The sequence below is a fragment of the Lycorma delicatula genome, chromosome 1, assembly GCF_047948215.1.
Source record: "Lycorma delicatula isolate Av1 chromosome 1, ASM4794821v1, whole genome shotgun sequence".
Classification (NCBI taxonomy): domain Eukaryota; kingdom Metazoa; phylum Arthropoda; class Insecta; order Hemiptera; family Fulgoridae; genus Lycorma; species Lycorma delicatula.
In genome coordinates this window covers 170,801,767-170,821,577 of record NC_134455.1, presented here as the reverse complement: position 1 = coordinate 170,821,577, position 19,811 = coordinate 170,801,767, and the positions used below count along the sequence as shown (strand labels likewise).

The window sequence follows — 19,811 nt, the reverse complement described above, 5'->3', positions numbered from 1 at the left end:
ACATATCATTGAGGGAATAAGGTATTACCCCAATTTATGGTTTTTTAATGATGGTTTGCTTTTTTTTTAAAAATGGTAGATGGACAAACACTAGCATATCTTTATTTAATACAATTGGTTACCACATTTTGAATCCCCAGTGAGTAGTAATTTATATGGCAGCAATCGCAAGCCTACTAATAACATCTTTTGCGCAAAATTACAATGCATAGTATTACCAATAAATCAGTTTATGGAAAAAGCAGTCTGGGATAAATCATATTGTGCAGAGAGTGCCAATGAGTTATCTTGCTCAGTTTACCAACACAATAATCTATCCACCTTGTAGGTCTATCCCTATGCCATCAGGAAAACCAAGCGTTACGTATCTCATGGTGAAACAATGATTGTAATAAAGTAGTTAGAGATTGTCTGAGGGCTTGATAGAATTTCATTTATGGGCTAACTGCTGAGTGCCTAAGTGTTATAGATAATATAATGGCAGAGTAATTTGTCATAAAATTTAAGAAATCCAAATGTTTTTCTAGGAGGAGTTATGTTGAAACAATCTACACAACACATTTACATCTAGTGTACAGAGATTTTAAGATTGGATAACAGTATCATGCACTTTAGTTGTTATCTCTTTACTTGCAGTATATGTGCACATACTGTGTATTTTGATACTTATATTATTTTTACAATCTTTTTATTGTTACCTTAGTTAATATTAATTTATATTTATGTCCTGTTTGAAGGTCGCTTTTACGCCCACAGTATGTTTCTACCATATTAAAATAAAAACTATCTTTCTCTTGCAGTTTCTCTTAAGAATTTCAACATTTCCTTCATGTCAGTATGGTACAGTATGGAATTTTATTGCTCTTATTAGTTTGGCAATAATGACCTGACTGAAAAAATAATTTTTTGATCCTCAAAAAAAATGAATTAAAGAAGTAATAATTTCTAGTGGGAATTTGTTGCAACTTCTCTGTTATCTGATTAGTCTTTAAATATTTTTATTTTGATATTTATTAAATCTAAATTTTTTATTGTTGTATATGCCTTTTTTGTTTATTAGACTAAATTTATTTTTCTTGACACAATGGCTGTAAAAATGAATAATAATAGGTCTATGCATTGTCATAAATAAGCATTTTTTTGCTAAATCCTTAACATCTTTACAGCAAATTCTGTCAATATTAGGTGTAATAATTATTATGATTATTATTTATTATTATTTATATACAGGCGAATGGTGGAAGTGTTAAAAGGAAGCGAGATGATGCTACATCTGCTTTGCTGACACTGCAGGAAGGTGTGTCTTTCCCCAAAAAAACAACTGCACAACGACAAAAAGTAAATCAACAGAAATCAATAGCAGGTATTATATATAATTGTTATTGATTTTTTCTAACTTTGATGTTACTAAGCTATTAGAAATTTTTAATAGACAAAAGGTAGTTTTCAGAAAAAATAAGCAGAGATCACTGTTATGTGATTAAAAGGTGAGATTTGTTTGATGCATGGTCTAGTTCAAAATCATAGTGAACAAGTATTAAAATATTAATTCAGCAGCTCAATTACCATAGTGTGCTGATGACATTGCTATTCAGATTCAGTTCAAAAATAAGTATACAATAGTCCCTTTATTGACAAAAACATGATTTTTTTGCAATGCTGTCAGGTAGGAATTGAGAGCATTAAGTCTAATCTGTGATGCATAATGGAAATTTTTATTATGATTTATGTTAATAAAAATTGTCGCTTGAACCATAAAGTTTGGTTTGTGTAGATTTATATGTGTTCATTGATTAAAAATTATTCTTAAGTATAAATAATAATAAAGTGATGAAAATTAAAAATTTAGATCTACAGTAGACTTGATTATCCGACCTGTGATTATCTGGTTTCTGTACTATTTGGCCTAGTTTAAAAAAAAATTCTCATGATACAATGAGGAATAATCTACTTTGCTAGGGCATTGAAAGCAGGCATCTGCTACAATTTATCCATGTGCTATGTGCATAACACAAGTTAAGTCATGCAAAGTGTGGATTCCCCTGCCATCTCTTCACTTCTCTTTACTTTGTCAGTTGTCTATCAGATATCAACAAGTGTGGAACATATTTGCCACTGTTCCTGGTTACATTTGTAAATTGTTGATTGGTGTGCTTCAATATTTTTTTATTAAAGATTACGAAATGGGTGATAAACAAAAAAAGTTTGAAGTAACTGTGGAGGAGAAACTATATGCTATAAAGCGACTGGACTCTGGAATAACAGCAGAAACTATTACTTCGAAGTTATGAATTGAGAAAAGTATGGTTGGAGTCTGGAAAAAAAAATCAAGCAGAGATTGTAAAAAGGTGTGCTGCCTATCAAGTGGAGGTTAAATGATGCTGAAAGGTAAGCATAAAGAAGTTGTGGAAGCTTTATTTTTTTGGTATGAAAACTTAAAAGAGATAAAGACTTGCCTGTTACAGCATGGTTATTGCAGGAAAAAGCATTGCAGTTTAAGCGCCAAATAGAAGGAGAAAGTTCAAAATTTACTGTGAGTGATATATGAATAGATAGATGGCAAAACAATTTAGTATTCACCTCATTACCATAAGTCGGTAAGCTTTATCTGCTGATATAGAGATTGTACCTTTGTTCAAAGATTATCTTTTTAAAACTTATTTAAAAGCAGGGAATTTCTGGAGAGCAGTTATATAATTGTGATGATAGTGGTTTATGTTGTAAGATGCTTCCTACAAAAACACTTGCATCAAAAAAGAATCATCTGCACCAGGATACAATAAAAGCAAGGAACAAGTTACCATCTTGGCTTTGCATTATTGCAACCAGCAATCACAAACTTATATTAGTGTTGTTAATAGGAAAATCAAAATGATCAGGAATCATTTACCTTTTGATGTATTACACACATCAAAAGAAAGTATGGATGAATTCAGATATCTTTAAAACCAGGTTCCAAAATGAATTTGTACTGACTTTAGAAAAACATTTAGAAAGACAACAATTTGCTGTAAAAAGCTATGCGACTTCTTGACAATGCATTTTCACATCCAGCCACCGAAAAACTTATAGATGGATATATCAAAGCTTTATTTTTGCCACCCAATGTGATGGCTGTTTGTCAGCTGAATGAATAGGGCATCCTTGAAATGCTTGAGAAAAAGTATCATAGTATTGGCTTGTACTAAGAGATCAGAAATTATTTATAAGAGCGGGTTTTGGTGTAAAAGGTTGTTTTTAATGATATGGGTAAGGCAGGAAGTGACTATTTGTAGAAGTTCAGACCATCTGACTTTTTTATTATCCAGCCCCTCCACCACATTAGGTTAGATAGTTGGGAGTTTACTGTATTTCAAAAATCAGTTTAGTAGGACCTACAGTCTTGCTTAATGGTAATAAATACTAAATGTAAACTGTAGAAAACTTAATTTGAAAAATTAGTTAAAAACGGATTTGTAAAAATTAATTGACAAAATTAGTCTAGTATATTTGTTGCCTACGAAAGGAATCTTTATAGGGAACTACTGCAAACTAGTTTGCATTTTTCTGAACATCTGTTGGTAACTTTATTTTAGTACTGATACTACACACTATACATAATTCATAATTCAACTGTAAAGTGAATTTTTTCTAATATTTTGCTGTACAGGGAGCTTCAGAAGAACAGAAAAATAATTTGGGAACTGATTCTTGAGCTCGAAATAAGGAAAAAAGTTCTTACAACGCTTTGTTATAGAGTTATGGCTGGTGAAAAGTTTCGCCTGTATTTCAATTTTACTGGTGAAATGAGGTCATATTGAAATGTTTAATGTGTTATATAAGGGGTAAACTTGATGGTGTCTTAGCCTTTGACCTGAAAAATCAATTAAAGCAGGTCCCAGAACTGTATCACTGAATCGTTCTATACAGAGTGTTTCTAAAATGGTGGGCTGGCTTTTTCAGATTCTACTCGTAAAACTAACAAAAATATCCTTAGGAAAAATGGTGATTTCTCCTTCGTTCTCCCCCTGTCCACCATTTTATTATTTTTATATAAAAATTTATATCACAAGTTCGGATGGACAAATCACATTAATATTTGGTAAGCGGCTTGGTAATAAAATGTTAAAATTAGAAAGAAATTAAGAATTAAATATCTTTGCAAATTACAAAATGGCGGCTGTGTTTATTTTTCAATTCGTTATATCTCCGTAAATATTAGTTTTATAAAAATTTATGTTATTTACTAAAATATTAAACCTTTTATTTTGAACAAAATGACATTTTATTTTTGTAAATCAGTTAACAAGTAGCCAAGTTATGGCTGAAAATTGATGTTGTAATTTTGTGTCTTTTCATGTCTTTCACTTTGTGTTCAGTTCCATTAAATATTAATTGTTTTTATTTATTGTTAATTCTAGTATTGTAAATTAGTATCAAATTAAGTTATAATTTTTCACTTTTGAATAATTTTACACAGCGACTATTACATTGATCATGTTAATGTAAAAATGAAGCTTCCTTCAACAGGAATGGTGTTCAAAACTATCACAACCAGCGTATCTGGAGCGACAAGAATCCTCATGGTATCTTCCAGAGTAGCCATCAACAAAGAAAATTTTCCCCGAACATATGGGCAGGTATTTTTAATGACAATCTTTTGGGTCCTGTCATTCCACCAAATCGTTTAAATGAGAAAATTATCTTGTTTGTTTAACCAAAAATCTTCCACATTTTTTGGAAGACCTACCTCTACAATTAAGAGGAAACATGTGGTTTCATCACGATGGAGCTCCAGCACATTTTAGTCAGTTTGTATCAGATTTCCTGCATAAAACGTTCAATGAAAAATGGATAGGCCGCAGAGGGCCAATGCCCTGGCCTGTATGATTACCTGGCTTAAACCCTCTGGATTTCTACCTGTGGGGCCATTTGAAACATATTATTCAACTGTGGCAGAGGGAAAACGAAGGAGAAATCGCCATATTTCCTAAGGATAATTTTTGTTTAGTTTTAAAGTAGAATACAAAAAAATATACCCAGCCCATCATTTTAGAAACACTGTATATTATGTTCAATGTCTGTTAAAATCTGTGGTTACCTACACTGCATTTGTTTTATTCTGCATTTATCTATTCTTGCCTTAGACCTTATTACATTTCATTCAGTGGGTCTGTTTCAGTTAGTCAATGTTGTTTAATATTTGTTTGTAAAAAAGCTTTACTACACAACCAGAACATTGTGTATTAAATTGGAGTTCATACTGTGAATACACTGTATGAACTCCATCTAGGAAGTAATAACTTCCTGATTACTTGTATTTGAGTTTTGATGTGTACTACATAACTTCAGTTTTATTTTCAGTCTTTATGAATTGTTAAACCTTATTTACATTGTGATGCAGAATACATGGAAATTAGTCATATAGCATTATACTATTTTATTTGATGTCGCTAATATGTCTGGTTTAATTTCACTGTCTTCTTCTTTTTATTTTGCTAGAAAATGCTTTCAGTGATAGCATTATTGTCAAAAATTGCTGAAATGTAGACCATCATTGACCCCTACATAAAGATCCAAATCTGTTCTGTGAAAAGTTTCCAAAACATTGAACTGTTTGATTCATTCACTTAGAGGAAGGTTGTGTTCATCATTAATATTGTTTTTTTTTTTTTTTGTTTACAAGTCACGTGTTGAGATCAATTTTTTACTGTCACATATTTTCCCATGCCACAATGCCACTACTGATTGCAGTAGGCGTATTGCATGGTATAATTTTTTTTTTCTGAGGGTAGTTTTCAATAAGTTTTAACAACAGTTTCTTTCAACAATAATCTTTTATAACATTTTTATTATAGCCCATTAGGTGTAGAATATTTGTATTGGCCAGGAAAGAAACTTTAGAATTTTTTTTAACCAATGATGTCAATACCCACCATACATACCAGTACAAAATTTTCTAAACAAACCTTTCTTAATTCTTCATTCCTTGAATGAATTTTTCTTAAATTTGTCAGAAGTCATCAATTTTAATCTGTTACTTTGATACTATACTGGTAGATTTTTAATGCTTTTGAAACATATTGGTTTCTTTGGTGTACCAATTACTAATAAGGATAACATTCTATAATCTGAATGGTTAAAAATCAGATTCTAAAGTAATTTTATTAAGTGAAATTAAATGATTTTATTGGTATAGGTAGTAAGTCTACTGATGCAACACATCATATCATTAGTACAATCACAAATTGTTAATCTAGCTTGTATTAATTTTTTTGTTCATGTTTTTCATTTCTGCTCAACTAACATATTTTGAGGCATTGATTTCCATTCACTGGTATTACTAGGTAATAAATTAAAACAAAACTACAATCCACAAAATGTTTACAAAAAACTTTACTTAAAATATAAACATAAATTTGATTGTTTATATTATAATACAGTTAATTTATTATCCAAACCAAAATTTATCAATTCATAATATGAAGAATATTACAGTATTACAAATTCATAACAAAATAAAGAATACATAATGAAGTGTATGTAAGCATTTAAAAATAAATTGCAACATGATTTCAAGTCATCAAACAGCAGTAAATTTGTTCGCTATACTTCAGGCAAAAGCCAAGCATAATTTAAAAAGAAAAATACAAAAATAAGAGTAAATCCTTTAAAATTCTAAAATCCTTCAACAATACAAAAATGAAGAAATAAAAATTCATACATAACACACATTAAGTAAATTTATACAATATTTAATTTGAAAAATTTATCACTAATCCATTTTTTACACCTGTGGATACATTAGTGCTATAGTGATTGTTGATTAAATTATAGGAAATATTATTAATTATTTCAGGGCTCATTTAAATTAATTGCCTTAAAATTGCAATCAGACCAGATACATACCAGCACTATTTGAATTATTTTTAATATTATAAATTGTTTCCCTCTATGAATCTTGAGACCTTGCCGATGGTGAGGAGACTTGAGTGCTCAGTGATACAGAATAGCTGGACCGAAGGTGCAACAATATCGGAGAGGTACCTGTTGAGAGCCAGATTAAGGAATGATTCCTGAAAGAGGGCAGTAGCTCTTTCAGTACTTGTTAAGGGCATAGGTCAGGTGGACTTAAACGGCCATATCAACATCACTCAATAATCTGAGTACTGCTTAGGTGAAAGCAACGGAAAACTATGGCTGTTTTTTGTCCCAAGAAAATGTATCTCTCTGCATTTTCATGTAACAAAGATGGAGGTGCCCTCCTTGGTAAAATATTCCGGAGGTAAACTAGTCCCCTGCTTAGATCTCTGGGTGGGGACTACTAAGGAAGGAGTCACCAGAAAATTAAAAAATAACATTCTGCGAGTCAGAGGAATGTTAGAAGTCCAAAAACGGTTAGTAGGATAGAAAATTTAAAGAGGGAAATGGATAGGTTAAATGTAGATGTAGTAGGATTTAGCGAGGTTTGGTGGGAAGAGGAAAATGACTTTTGGTCAGGTGATTTTAGAATAATTAATTCAGTGTCAAATAAAGGGCAGGCTAGAGTAGGTTTTGTAATGAACCAGAGGTAGGGAAGAGATAGGATAATAATCTAATTCTACACTTTATCAAATTCAAGAATATGGTATATGGTTTTTAAGCACAATATGCATATTCGGTTTAACCAGATAAATAATAAAATGCCAATGCAGATAATAATTTTTAGTATTATTAAATAATAACTTAAAAAACGTCCACTTAAAAACACTATAGTCGAATGGTACTTAATTTAAATTTCTATATACATAGAAACAAATATGTAATTAGTTTTTACTAATTACCTCTCTTTCGCCCTTCCAGCATGTTTTTGGACAGATTTGGCTATCAAAGAGCCCTTACTTTACCCCATCTTCTGATCACTACTGAAAAAACAACTATTAATATTCATATTAAAGAAATTTAAATAATTTGTTTAATTTGATTCTTTAATAATTTGTGTAAATAGTTAAAATAGTCTTCAGTTTCGCCTGTTACAGGTTGATTGTCACTTATTATTTCACATAGTTCATTACAGTGATTCATATTAGACATAAAAGAAGGATTAAAGATTAATAAAAATATAAATATCTCTAGTACAGTTATTCGTTATTCATATTATAAAGTATATCATTATTTATAACATCAGTAATATTCCTTGGGATCATTCATATTTAGAATGTTTATTGCTCTAGTATTTTCATTTTTCCTTATAAAACTTTTTCCATTTTCTTTCAAATGACCTGTTTTGCATCATAGAGTAGTAGTTCCTTGTAGTATGGTGATAGGTTTTCATTTACGTTAACTGGAGAATTAGATAGATTATAGTTAATGTGCATAGATTGGAATATATCCATCAAGTTGTGACCATTCTTCTTCAGTTCCTCATAATATTTTTTATATCCCATCATACAAGCATCTTAAATCACTCTATTGTGGAAGGATACTATGATAGGGACACTTTGTTTTTACTAGATGAGAAATGGTGTGCAATATTAATATTAGACTGTCTGTGTATTTTCAATATTTAGTTGTCGTGCAGTTGCTGTTATTATTTCATTTTATTTTCATTTTTTGTCACCAGAAATCCATTTCAGTATTCTTTCTTCAGATGTACTCTTCAAGTTTGCTTATATGTGTTTCCATATCATGTGCCATTGTTTATGCGATACAGCAGTTATTTTTCAGTTTATGATGTTCCTTTTTATAGGTTTCCATAATTTTGGAAATTTATTTCACATAGTTCATTACAATGATTCATATTAGAAATAAATGATTTTAACAGAGAAAAGATAACACAGATTTATGTAAATGAGAAACATGTTTGTTTATTTTATGTAATGCTATCTTCAGAATGTATAATTCTTGATTTATAATTCAAATTTCCTCACTTATTGCAGTTCTAATTTCTTTCAGTAATTTCTCCTTAAAATCTTTTGAAGATGCACTCATATTGTCTGAACCCTGCTTATTATTCCATTTACATGTAGAACACTTCCACCTCAATCATGTTTCCTTAAATAGTTTTTTAAAGTTTGTTTTACTAAAATTTGCACAACCGTAGTAAAAAATGGATTCACAAACGCAGTTTAATAAAGGTTTTTTGTTCACTACTTGATTACATTTTAAGTATGCAAATTTTTGAATAATTAATATAGTAAACACATTTATCACAACTGATATGAAATTTACTAAATTAAACTAATCAGTGAACAAAAACTGACTCAGGCAGATGATTAAGAGCGATAATAAATACATTTGCTCATCACAGTAACACACTACATACACAAGATAACTTGAGTACTATTTTTTATGTTTATTTACTGTTTATCTTTAGATTTATTCTTATTTTAATAATAATAGTGATAATAAATACATCTGTTCGACATGGTAACTCGACCTCTACTAAACAATCATTATCAATAGACTTGTTAAACGGTCATTATAGACACTATAATCTAGTGTCTACAATAGGCACTACAGAAAAGTATGTATTACAAAAAAAAAATATAATGAAAAATAAGCAGTATTTATAAACACTATAAAATAAGTACTTTTAGCCAGGATTTTAGAGTAAGAATAAAAAAAGTAGAAAAATACAAATAATTTTTCTCATTCGAGGCAATCCTAAGCCCAGTAGACAACATAAACTTAATTAAAAATACCTAAACCATGTAAATGTCCTATTCTGACTGTCCATTACAACTGAGATAAATAACTCTTTTAGAATTTTGAAAGACAGCACTTTTGAGTAGAAAGAAAAAGACAACATCAACCTTAAACCAATCAAAGAGATATATCGGCACATGAAAAAGATTTTTAGGGTAGGGATAACTGCTTAATACTGTTAAGTTTAAAAAATCTGAAATGGATTTTTGACAAATTTAATCTTGAAATAGGCAGGATTGATCTATTATTTCAGCTTGTACTGATGAATTAAGATTTCAAACTATAAAGTCCCTGTTTATTTGCACATTTTTTAAAACCGTTTCTAATGAATCAATTTTATGACCACTTTTCAGGCAGTGATGGACTATAGCAGATTTCTGTGGTTTTCTATATTTATAGCTCCTTTATTCCAGTTTCACTCTTTCTTTTAGTTTGTCCTATGTCTCTTAAATTGCAGTTAAGTGTATTAATTTCCTTAGAGAAGAAGGAGTGGAGAAAACATGGATAAAATTTGCATGTTGCGCTTCCCATTGCAACAAGATAAAGAATATTTTAAAAATGACAACTTCTACATGAATTTGGTAATGATCTTGGAAAGATAAATTAAATCATAGCAGTGCAAGCATCCGTAAATTGGTTGTTTAAAGAAATTAAAAAATATATAAATATAATAATTTATAGTATCAAAATCCTTCCCGAAAGAGGTTTTGGTGAAACCTGAAATCTGAATTTTTATCACTTATTTTGATAAAAATTTGCTTAAGTAAATTATCAGAAATTGAATACAGTTTAGATTAGATAAATTAAACTAAACATTGTTATTTTATTGATGTTGGTTTTAGTTAATATTGATTTGATAAAAATGATTTATTTGAAAATTCAGTTATCATTTTACAAAGTAAAATCTAACATACATCTGGACCACCAAATGATTAACAATGTTAAATTGTGTAGCCTACGTGCAAAAATTGATATCATGAATATGCATTAGTGTTAGTTTATATATCCTTGGTTTAGGTTATTCTGTTTCACCACAGGATGAAAAAGTACATTGAGAGTTAGACTTTTCCAGTTTCAGTCCAACAGTCTCTAAAATAAAATTCCAAAAATGTAAAGCATTCAAGATTTTATGTCGAAAAAGAACCATAAATATATCAACAGCAAATGCAAAAAAATACAAAAACAGGGCATAATGTATTTCAAATATATGTGTATTTTAATATGCTATTGCCTCATAGTGAGTTATTAGCCTAATAACCGTTCAACAATATAATTGTAATATTGTACAATACATTATCACAGTAAATATTGTTTTTTTTTTTTTAATAAAGGATTTAAATCTGTTATATTCTTTTTTGATAAAACATTTTTAGTAGTTCAGACAGTGTGTAATTAAAATTGAAACACTTGTGTATTCTTTTATTTTATAGATTAATAAGAAAAAAATGTTATAAGATTAATACTTTTGTAAGATTAAATTTTTTGTCTGCAGATTAACACTAATTTTTAGAATTTTCACAAACTAGTAGCAACGAAAATAATATTATGAGGCTTTTGGAAAATAAATTGATCTAAAACATTCCAAGACATTAATCATAAATTTAAATTAAACTTTAAACATGAAAATTTATGCTTTTTATTTTTAAATTTTAACAATGCAATTTTTATTTTTTTTAAACCAACAATGTTTTAATCTATTAGAGTTATTTAGAATGGTTTGATGTAAACATTTGCATTCTTAGTTTCTGACTAAACAGAATACAAAATTTTAGATGTATTTTTAATCTTATATTTGTTATTGTCAACTTTCATCAATATAAATTCTTTAGTTCTAAAATAAAAAAGCAAATAATACATTTTCCTATCTTATGTATTAATGTATTTTTTTTATAGTGTGAAACCATTTGAGTATATAAAAAAATTTAATTTTTTTTAATCATTTTTGATTTGACTCCTTCATTATACTAATCAAAGATTAGTTGTTTTGCCTGGCTTTTTACTTATTAAAATATGATAAGTTATTGATAAAAATGCAAATAATCACAAGTTAATTGCAATTATTAACATTCTCTTCTTCATTACGCTGATACATCTTTTTCCAGACATTTACTGCCAAAACATTTTATCCATATAAAGGAAGTGTCCATACAATGGGAAGAGCTTGGAAATTGATGACTATATATTATTTGTTTTAATTCAGTAAATTCTTTTTACTGAATCTTTTTTTTTATTATTTCTAGTTTTCTTAAAATTTTCTCTCAGGTATAATAAGAGGTTTTAATTTAATTTACAGAATTTAGATATATGCAAATTTTAAATACAGAAAATTTATGGCGTTCACAGTAACTAGCAAATAAAATTCATGAAGCTGACTGAAAAAATCATAGAATATCCTGAAATATTTATTTAAAAAAATTACTTTAATTATAATAAAGTATAGAATTGCTGAATTTGTTGAGATTTAATAAAACATGAAGATAAATTAAAATTAGTGAGTGACAAAAATGTTAGATGTAAGATGTCATTATGTTTAGTGGTACACTACTACAAACATAATGAATTATATTCAAAAAACAGAATTGTTTGGAATCCCAGAACACTGTCAAGAATATTTTTGTAGATACTTGTGTTTTAATGTTTTGATTGTGGCAAACTCTAGTGCCAGTTTTCTTCTGGGTCTTAATGTTCCTCTGAAGTTTTGTCCCCTGTCACAATATTGAAAATGAAGTCATCTCCCTTAGCACAAACAACAATGTTCACAACATTCCTTTCATTATTGTTTGTTTTTTGTGAGTTTTGTTATACCACGAACAGATGTTACAGCAGCCCAGTTGTATAATGTGTCATTCTTTCAATGTGCCCATCTGGATGGTGAAACATTGTTGTGTGATGTGATGATGATTTGAATCGGTCCATCCACCTCCTTTTATTATTTCTCATCAGTCACAGAAACTATTCAACCACAATAAAAGATTCAGCGCCTCAGTATTGGATTTTCAGTTTCTGATACACAAAATTTTATTGCCCACCTTTTCACAATGCTTCTGTCAACAATTTCATCACCAAAAACAACTTTTAGGCTTTCATGAATACCAGTAGTGTTCACTTTCTCCACTGTAAAAATTCAATCACTACACATGTTTTGTATGCATTTTTTTTTTTTTTTGGAACTTCCAGGATCACAGTTAGGTATTGCTTTAGAGGATTAGATGAATGACAATTTTTGTAGCAAGTGAAAATGCCATGCCTGACCGGGATTCAAACCCAGGACCTTCAGATGAAATACCAAGACACTACCATGCACCACGGAGGCCAGCTGTTTTATATGCATTGACATAAATGTATTCAACTCCAACAACGATGACAAGACATGAAAAACCATAGGTCAATGGATTTTGGTTTTAGTGTTCGTAGTATAGAAATGAAACTACAAGATGCCAGCACCTGTTGCTTTGTGTGAAATTTTATTCTTTTGTTATCTTTTGGTGTGCATTAAATTTCAGTTGTTCCTCATAATTTTGTGGTCTGACATGTTTGGGATCTTTTACATAAACAGAAGTATTTTTTTGAACAGAAGTAAAAGTAGATGGAAGAAGTAGAAATAAACAGGTTTTTCTTTATATAATGCAGAAGTACTTTTTGGTTATTCTAATATCTACTTATGCCATCCATAGAAATTATTTACAGTTCAGAGATTTACAAATGAAAACTGTACATCTCATTAATATAGGTTTTGTAATTTGAACCACTTTCATTGACATAATATTAATTCCTAAGAAACTTGGATTGTTTAATCGCTTCCCATTTGCCATTGGTGTTTTTTCCAGTGATTTTTCTTCATTTCTTAATTAATCTCTAATTTTAATATGGAATAAATCTGATTTCAAGTAAATTTATAATTTGGAAACTACTATTGAACATCTTCAATTTCATAAAATATTAATGATATTCATCACAAGTATATGTAGAATTTATTTTTGTATCTTTAATAGATCTGTTGTAATAGTACATTAGTTCTTCCAAATAAAAATTATTTGCAATTTTTTTTTATAATATTTATTCAAGTTACTTATCCTTCAAACATTTGTATGACTAATCTGATTTACGGTCTATGTTGCAGTTGCCGAAGGAAATGAAACCACTGTATACCAATCATTTATCCAGTGGCTTGCATCTGTTACTGAAAGAATAAACCAAGCTATGCATTATCAGTTTGATGGGAAACCAGCACCATTAGTCTTCCATGCACCACAAGTATGAAAAACATTATTTAGAAATATTAGATTTTGAGTCTTATAAATTTTCAGTCCATTTTGTAATGTGTTCAAAAATGGTTGTACGATTCAACTTTTAATTGTAACAGTCATTCTGTATTTCTTTTACAGGCATTTTTTGATTGCTTGAGAGAAAGAATTTCAGTGGTTGGTCCTAGAAAACGTTTGCCAAATCAAACAGTTGTGTTCAATAGAAAAGACTCTGTACCTTTAGGAACATTTACAAAATATTCATGGCACATAAACAATATATTCCATTGTAAACAAATATTTGAAACACCGCTGGTAAGTTGAAATATATTTAATGAAAAATAGTTCTATAATTAACATTGATAGATAAGATACAAATTATTGTTAGATTTTTTCTTTTAAATAATCTTGTACTGTCTTTTTTTAAATTATCAGTCAGTTGATTGGTTTGCTTAATTTCTCTTTGTTTTGTGCTAATCTTTTAACCTCAACATAATTAGTATAAATTTTATCCCAGTAATCTGTTTTTGTCTTCCCTATAGATTTACCATCTACAAATCACTGTTTACCAAATTAAATAAATCTGGATGTATGGTCTTCCAACTTAGTTATCTGTTTGGAAGATTCTTCCAGAAATTTCTGCTTTTACCTAGTTATCTTAAGAACTCTTCATTTCATACTTGTAACAACCAACCTAATTACAATTTCCTCCAAAATATACCATTTAAAAAGTCTATTTTTCCATCCTTGTTTTCCAGGTGCTTATGTTTTACTACTGTAAAGTGCTGTACTCCACACAAATATTTTTAAGAATATCTTTCTAATTTTTTATTCCTATATTTATAGTTGATTCTTGTGGCTGCTATTCTATACGAAGCTGCCCTGACTTGTGCTGGTAAGTTTTTAATTTGTTGTCAAGTGTTCCTTTGTTACCTAGATGACATAATTTTATAAATTGTGACATTTTTATAATTCCTTTTCTATCATATTTAAATATTTTGTCACCTATATTTTAGTTATTTAATTCAATTGAATTTCTGTCCTTGCAATTAATCCATGCCATTAAAGATTTCTTATAATTTTTATACTAGTTTTGTAGAAGATTATTGATTATAAACTAGTATTTCTTCCACCACCTCTTTAAAGTTGCCATATTGGATTTTCCTGTAGCATATAAATAGGAATTCCTATTAGTATGAAATTTAGTTTACAAGCATTTACTCTTAGTAAAACTAGAAGTAATTTTACTAGTGCTATGTTATAATCTAAAGTAAGTACCATTGGTGATGGCCTTAGTCAGTTATTCATCTGCTACTTTCAAATCAAACTAAATTAATAAAATTAAATTCTTCTTCATTATAAAATAAGTTATTAAATGCAAAATAACTGGTGTATGAACTTCTCTTGTTAGACAGCTTAGTCGGTTTGCAATTATCTAGCCAAATATTTCACCTGCACTTAGTGAATCATATTGCATGTGATTTCTGATGCTTTGATGACTATTGATGATTATGATGATATTAGCTATATTATGATTATCTTATTTATAATGTATTTATGTAATTTAAGTTAATGACACGCACACATATGTACAATATATACTCCACATCTGGTGTGAATTCATACACAGATCTTCCTTTAAGGGAAGTGTTCCACTAATTCCATCATGTTTCCATAGTTAGGGCTTAAACTCTCTTCTTTGGGAAGTTCAGGATGATGCAACAAAATTTTGAATAGTGCCTGCATCAGATACATCTTTCCCAGGTAGTGTTTTGCCAACTCATTGTCACTCTCTGATACCTCCTTTACAGTTTCCATACTCCTGTCTAGATGTTCACATATCTCCTGGGACAGTCTTACCCAAAACAGTGATACTTCAAAGAAATTTGTCTTAAACTGGGCTCTGTTTTGGAAACTTTATAGAATATAAAATAAGTCTCTTTTAAATCAACCTGCCAACCCAGACTGGTCTGAGCTGGAGAGTCCAGGATATTTACTTTTGATAACTCCTTTATAACACCATCTTAGACTACCTAAAAAACAAGCTGTTGACGAGTTACTTTTATGATTACTTAGAAGCAGTCTATCATAAACAGTATGCCAATGTGTTTATAGATAGCGATTATTCTATTAATTGTAGCTACAACTACATTTAACTTAGAGTTCTGGCATGGATGTATTTAAATTTTGCTGGTTTGTACACCTCTTTGAGGCAGCCAAAGCCATCTGCACTCTGTCTCTACCTGCAGGCACAAGTTACTATGTATTAAGTAGTCAGCTGAAAATTAAAATGCTTGGACATGTTACATTGGGCAGCAGGACCCCATAGTCATAAAAAACCAGGTTCTAGAACTGAGAACCCAGTATTGAATGAACCCTTTTGACGTCTTTTACTGATGGACCTTTGCACAGTTTAGGTGGATGATTTATAAATAAAATCATTCTGCTGGTAGATAATCTCTAACAACAGGTTTGAGAACTTCATAGTTCAGTGTAAAAAACTAAAAAAAGTTACTGACCACAGTAGAATCTTGATAAATCTAGATAATCATTATCAAGCCAAGTTCAGATCACCAAACCCTTGACTCATATGGATGTATTAAAAAATAACCACTAAGATAATAAATGGATAATTAAATAATGTCAGCTTGTATCATTCTAACATAGGTTCTTATGCAATACTTGCTTCATACCTTTAATACACCATATTAACAGAAGGTACAATTTGTTTTTCTTTGAGGAGTAATTATTTTGTTTTCTTATACCTGTAAAATTTAAATTCAATATTTTTGTACATATGGCGATCTTATAAAAATGATTAAAATTAAAATACTGTAATTTATTGTATTTTGGTATTTTAGCAATCCATTGTTTTTTCCATATTTTATCTAAGTATTATTGTGTCTAAAACAACCAAAGACAACTAGCAGCAACAGACCCTGACATCTTGTTTTTGTGGGTAGTTTGTCGCTTGATAACTGTCATTGATTGAATAGTTTTATATATATTTGGTATATCTTTCAAAGTTAATATGCTGAGCGAGTGTGAAGCCTCTCTATAGTTGATAATTTTTTTTATTTTTTAATGTATAAAAAATGTATCTTATTTCAATTTTTCATGTTTGTTATTAATTCTTTTTATTATTTGGTCTTGCTTGATTTTTCTCATCAGATGCCACTCCATATTACTAGAAGTTTTATAGAAAACCAAGATGGAACATACGATCCATATGATAGCAATACAGTGGATGATGCTTTTTCTAAAACAGAAAACACTCCTAGGATAAAACCACTAGAGCATAAGACATTTTTAAAAGTTGGTATGTACTCTTAATTTTCATTATATATATATATATATATATATATATATATTTAGGTAAATAATCTTTATACTAAGTATACTAGTATCTTATACTAACTACCTTATTAAAGTAGTAAAATATGAATAATTAATTTGTTATCCAGTATCAGAACATAAACATCAATTTTAAGTTTGCATATTTTAATGTGCAATATTTGTTTTAGTTTGTATTGACAGGGTGCATTCCCATTTTTCAGGGTAATTGTTCTAATATTAAATATATTACAGGATAATGATTAAAGCAAGACTTGGCCAAAGATGATGTCTGTCATGTAAGAGATACATAAGTCTACAGGTTGGTCTGGTGGTTAACTCATTGCAAATCAGTTGTTTAACATATGATCTTCAAAGTTAAATTTCTGACATTCAAATCCTAGTAAAAGTTATTTTTATTCGGATTTGAATACTAGACAGTGAATACCAGTGTACTTTTATAGTTGGGGTTAAATTAACCACATGCCTCAGGAATGGTCTGCCTGATCTGTACAAGACTACACCTCATTAATATGTCATTCTCCTCTTATCGGGCTGTAAGGGGTTGCTTATTGTTCATCACTAGTTGAATAGATTGTAACGTACACATTAGGAAAAAAAAGAGAGTTATAATCGGTGTTCTGAATAGGCTGTGTTTGTTCATAATGATGCATGATAAAAATTATTTCTGTTTTTCTTCTCTATCTTCCCATCTTTTGCTGAAAAGTTTGGCATATAAATTTGTACTATGTTTATAGCCTTAGGACTTTGAATCTTATTCATTATTATTCCCCGATCTTACTTCACTAATTACTGTTAAATCTACTGTGACCTATATATTACTTGTTTTAAATTATCTAACTTATCACTCATATTTAAGCTTGTAATATTCAATTTTCCACTTTTTTCAGAATGTAGATTTTTATATTTATTGATGACTGCATCAACAGTTCTATACCAGAGTTCTGATTGGGGAACTTTTTAGTTCCCAAACAGAAGATGTAATACTTCTTTAGTTATATCCATCGTTATCACTGATTCAACATTTTTCTCAGTTATTGGTTCACTGTTTGACTCTAAATTATTTTTAATTTCAGCCTTCTGTACTCTTGTATTAGGAAACACTATATAACTGTGATTTCAATAAGAAATTTTTTTTTTTTTAATAATCCTGCAGACGTACATAAGCATCCTTTTAAGAAAAACAAGCAGATTTAGGAATCGCCTAAAATTACACCAAAATCTTTTTTCCATTATTTGTAAATATTGTAAAATCTTTCACCTTCACTGAAAGTGCATTGTAAATAATTTTTCTTTGATCAGTAATGTATAAATAATTTAAAGCTAGTAGTCAGTTGTATTTATTCGTGTTTGTATCCATTGCATGTATTTGTATATGGGTTTAATGGAAGTGTAATCTATTTTTTGTGTGAATAAATATGAAAGTAACTTATGAAAACCTTTTTTTGGTTTTTAAGCTGTTTTTTGCTGTCTATCATCGCAAAACATTAATGCAGTTGATAGTTGCTTTAAATTTTTCAGAGAAAAAAACAAGTTATTCAGCATTTTATTTTCCATGTAGTTTGTCACTGTTTGATTTATTGTATATAATGCTTTTGTAGTGATTATTTTTTTTCTTCCAGTAGTAATTACAGTAATGGGCCAGTTTTTCTGTTTTTATAAAACAAAGGTCTGGGTCTTTTAAAATCCAGGTTTCTGTGCAGTAGTGATTGCCCTGTTTCCATGGCTCACTACTATTAAAATTGCCACATCTACACAGTACGTCCCACTGATTCCAAATAAAGTTTTGCCTTTACAGAGCTCTGCAATTTCAAGATAGCATAATAATTATGACCCCAAGGTATATTTAACACTGCTCTGAATGGGAATCTAGCTTTCTTTAGGGTAATAAGATGTAACTAATTTGTTTTAAAGGGAAAACCATTTTGTTATACATTATTTTAATCTCTTTGATAACAGAAAAATATTGATGCTTTAATTATTAGTGGACAAACATAGGGTTTAAAACCTTATTTAAGATTTAAATGGCAAGCATTTAAATCTGGCATTACTTGTAATTATTAGAGCGCAATACTTTTTCTCATCAAAGCGAAGTATAAATTTTAATTATTTTTTCTCTCTTTCTCTAGCACTGTCACAGCATCTTTGATTTGTTAAAATATATGAGCATGCATATGGAAATTAATTAAAATGTTTTAGATATAAAGTAGCATACTACCTGTTACTATTTTTTAATTTTTTATTTTTCAATGAATTTTTATATATACATTCATATATTCTGATGAAACAGAGATTACTGTGACAACACTAAAAATAAATTAAGCAATAAGCAAATAGAAAAATTGTTGTAGATAATTATATTATACTGCTACAATGCAGTTTGCTACACTATTTATTAAAATTTGATTAAAATGATTTATAACTTAGAAATAGCCCATTCTAATCAGTTGGATTAAATCTTCCTGGTAAATTCTTCTTAACTGTTACATCATTTGAATGCTGGACCCCTTCACAGCAAAATTAGTAGTAATTTTCTTATACAAAAAT

The 19,811-nt window shown here is 29.3% G+C and overlaps 1 protein-coding gene across 2 annotated transcripts in view; it reads left to right on the top strand.

Annotated features, from left to right (window-relative positions):
- The window catches only part of LOC142325464 (uncharacterized protein C2orf42), a 79,394-nt gene that overhangs the window by 56,945 nt on the left and 2,638 nt on the right, over positions 1-19,811 (top strand). For both annotated transcript variants that reach the window (XM_075367273.1, XM_075367263.1), the window contains exons 9-12: positions 1,231-1,363; positions 13,787-13,920; positions 14,052-14,225; positions 17,082-17,229. In XM_075367273.1, coding sequence (XP_075223388.1) covers positions 1,231-1,363; positions 13,787-13,920; positions 14,052-14,225; positions 17,082-17,229 — 589 coding nt within the window. The remainder of the gene's footprint in view (positions 1-1,230; positions 1,364-13,786; positions 13,921-14,051; positions 14,226-17,081; positions 17,230-19,811) is intronic.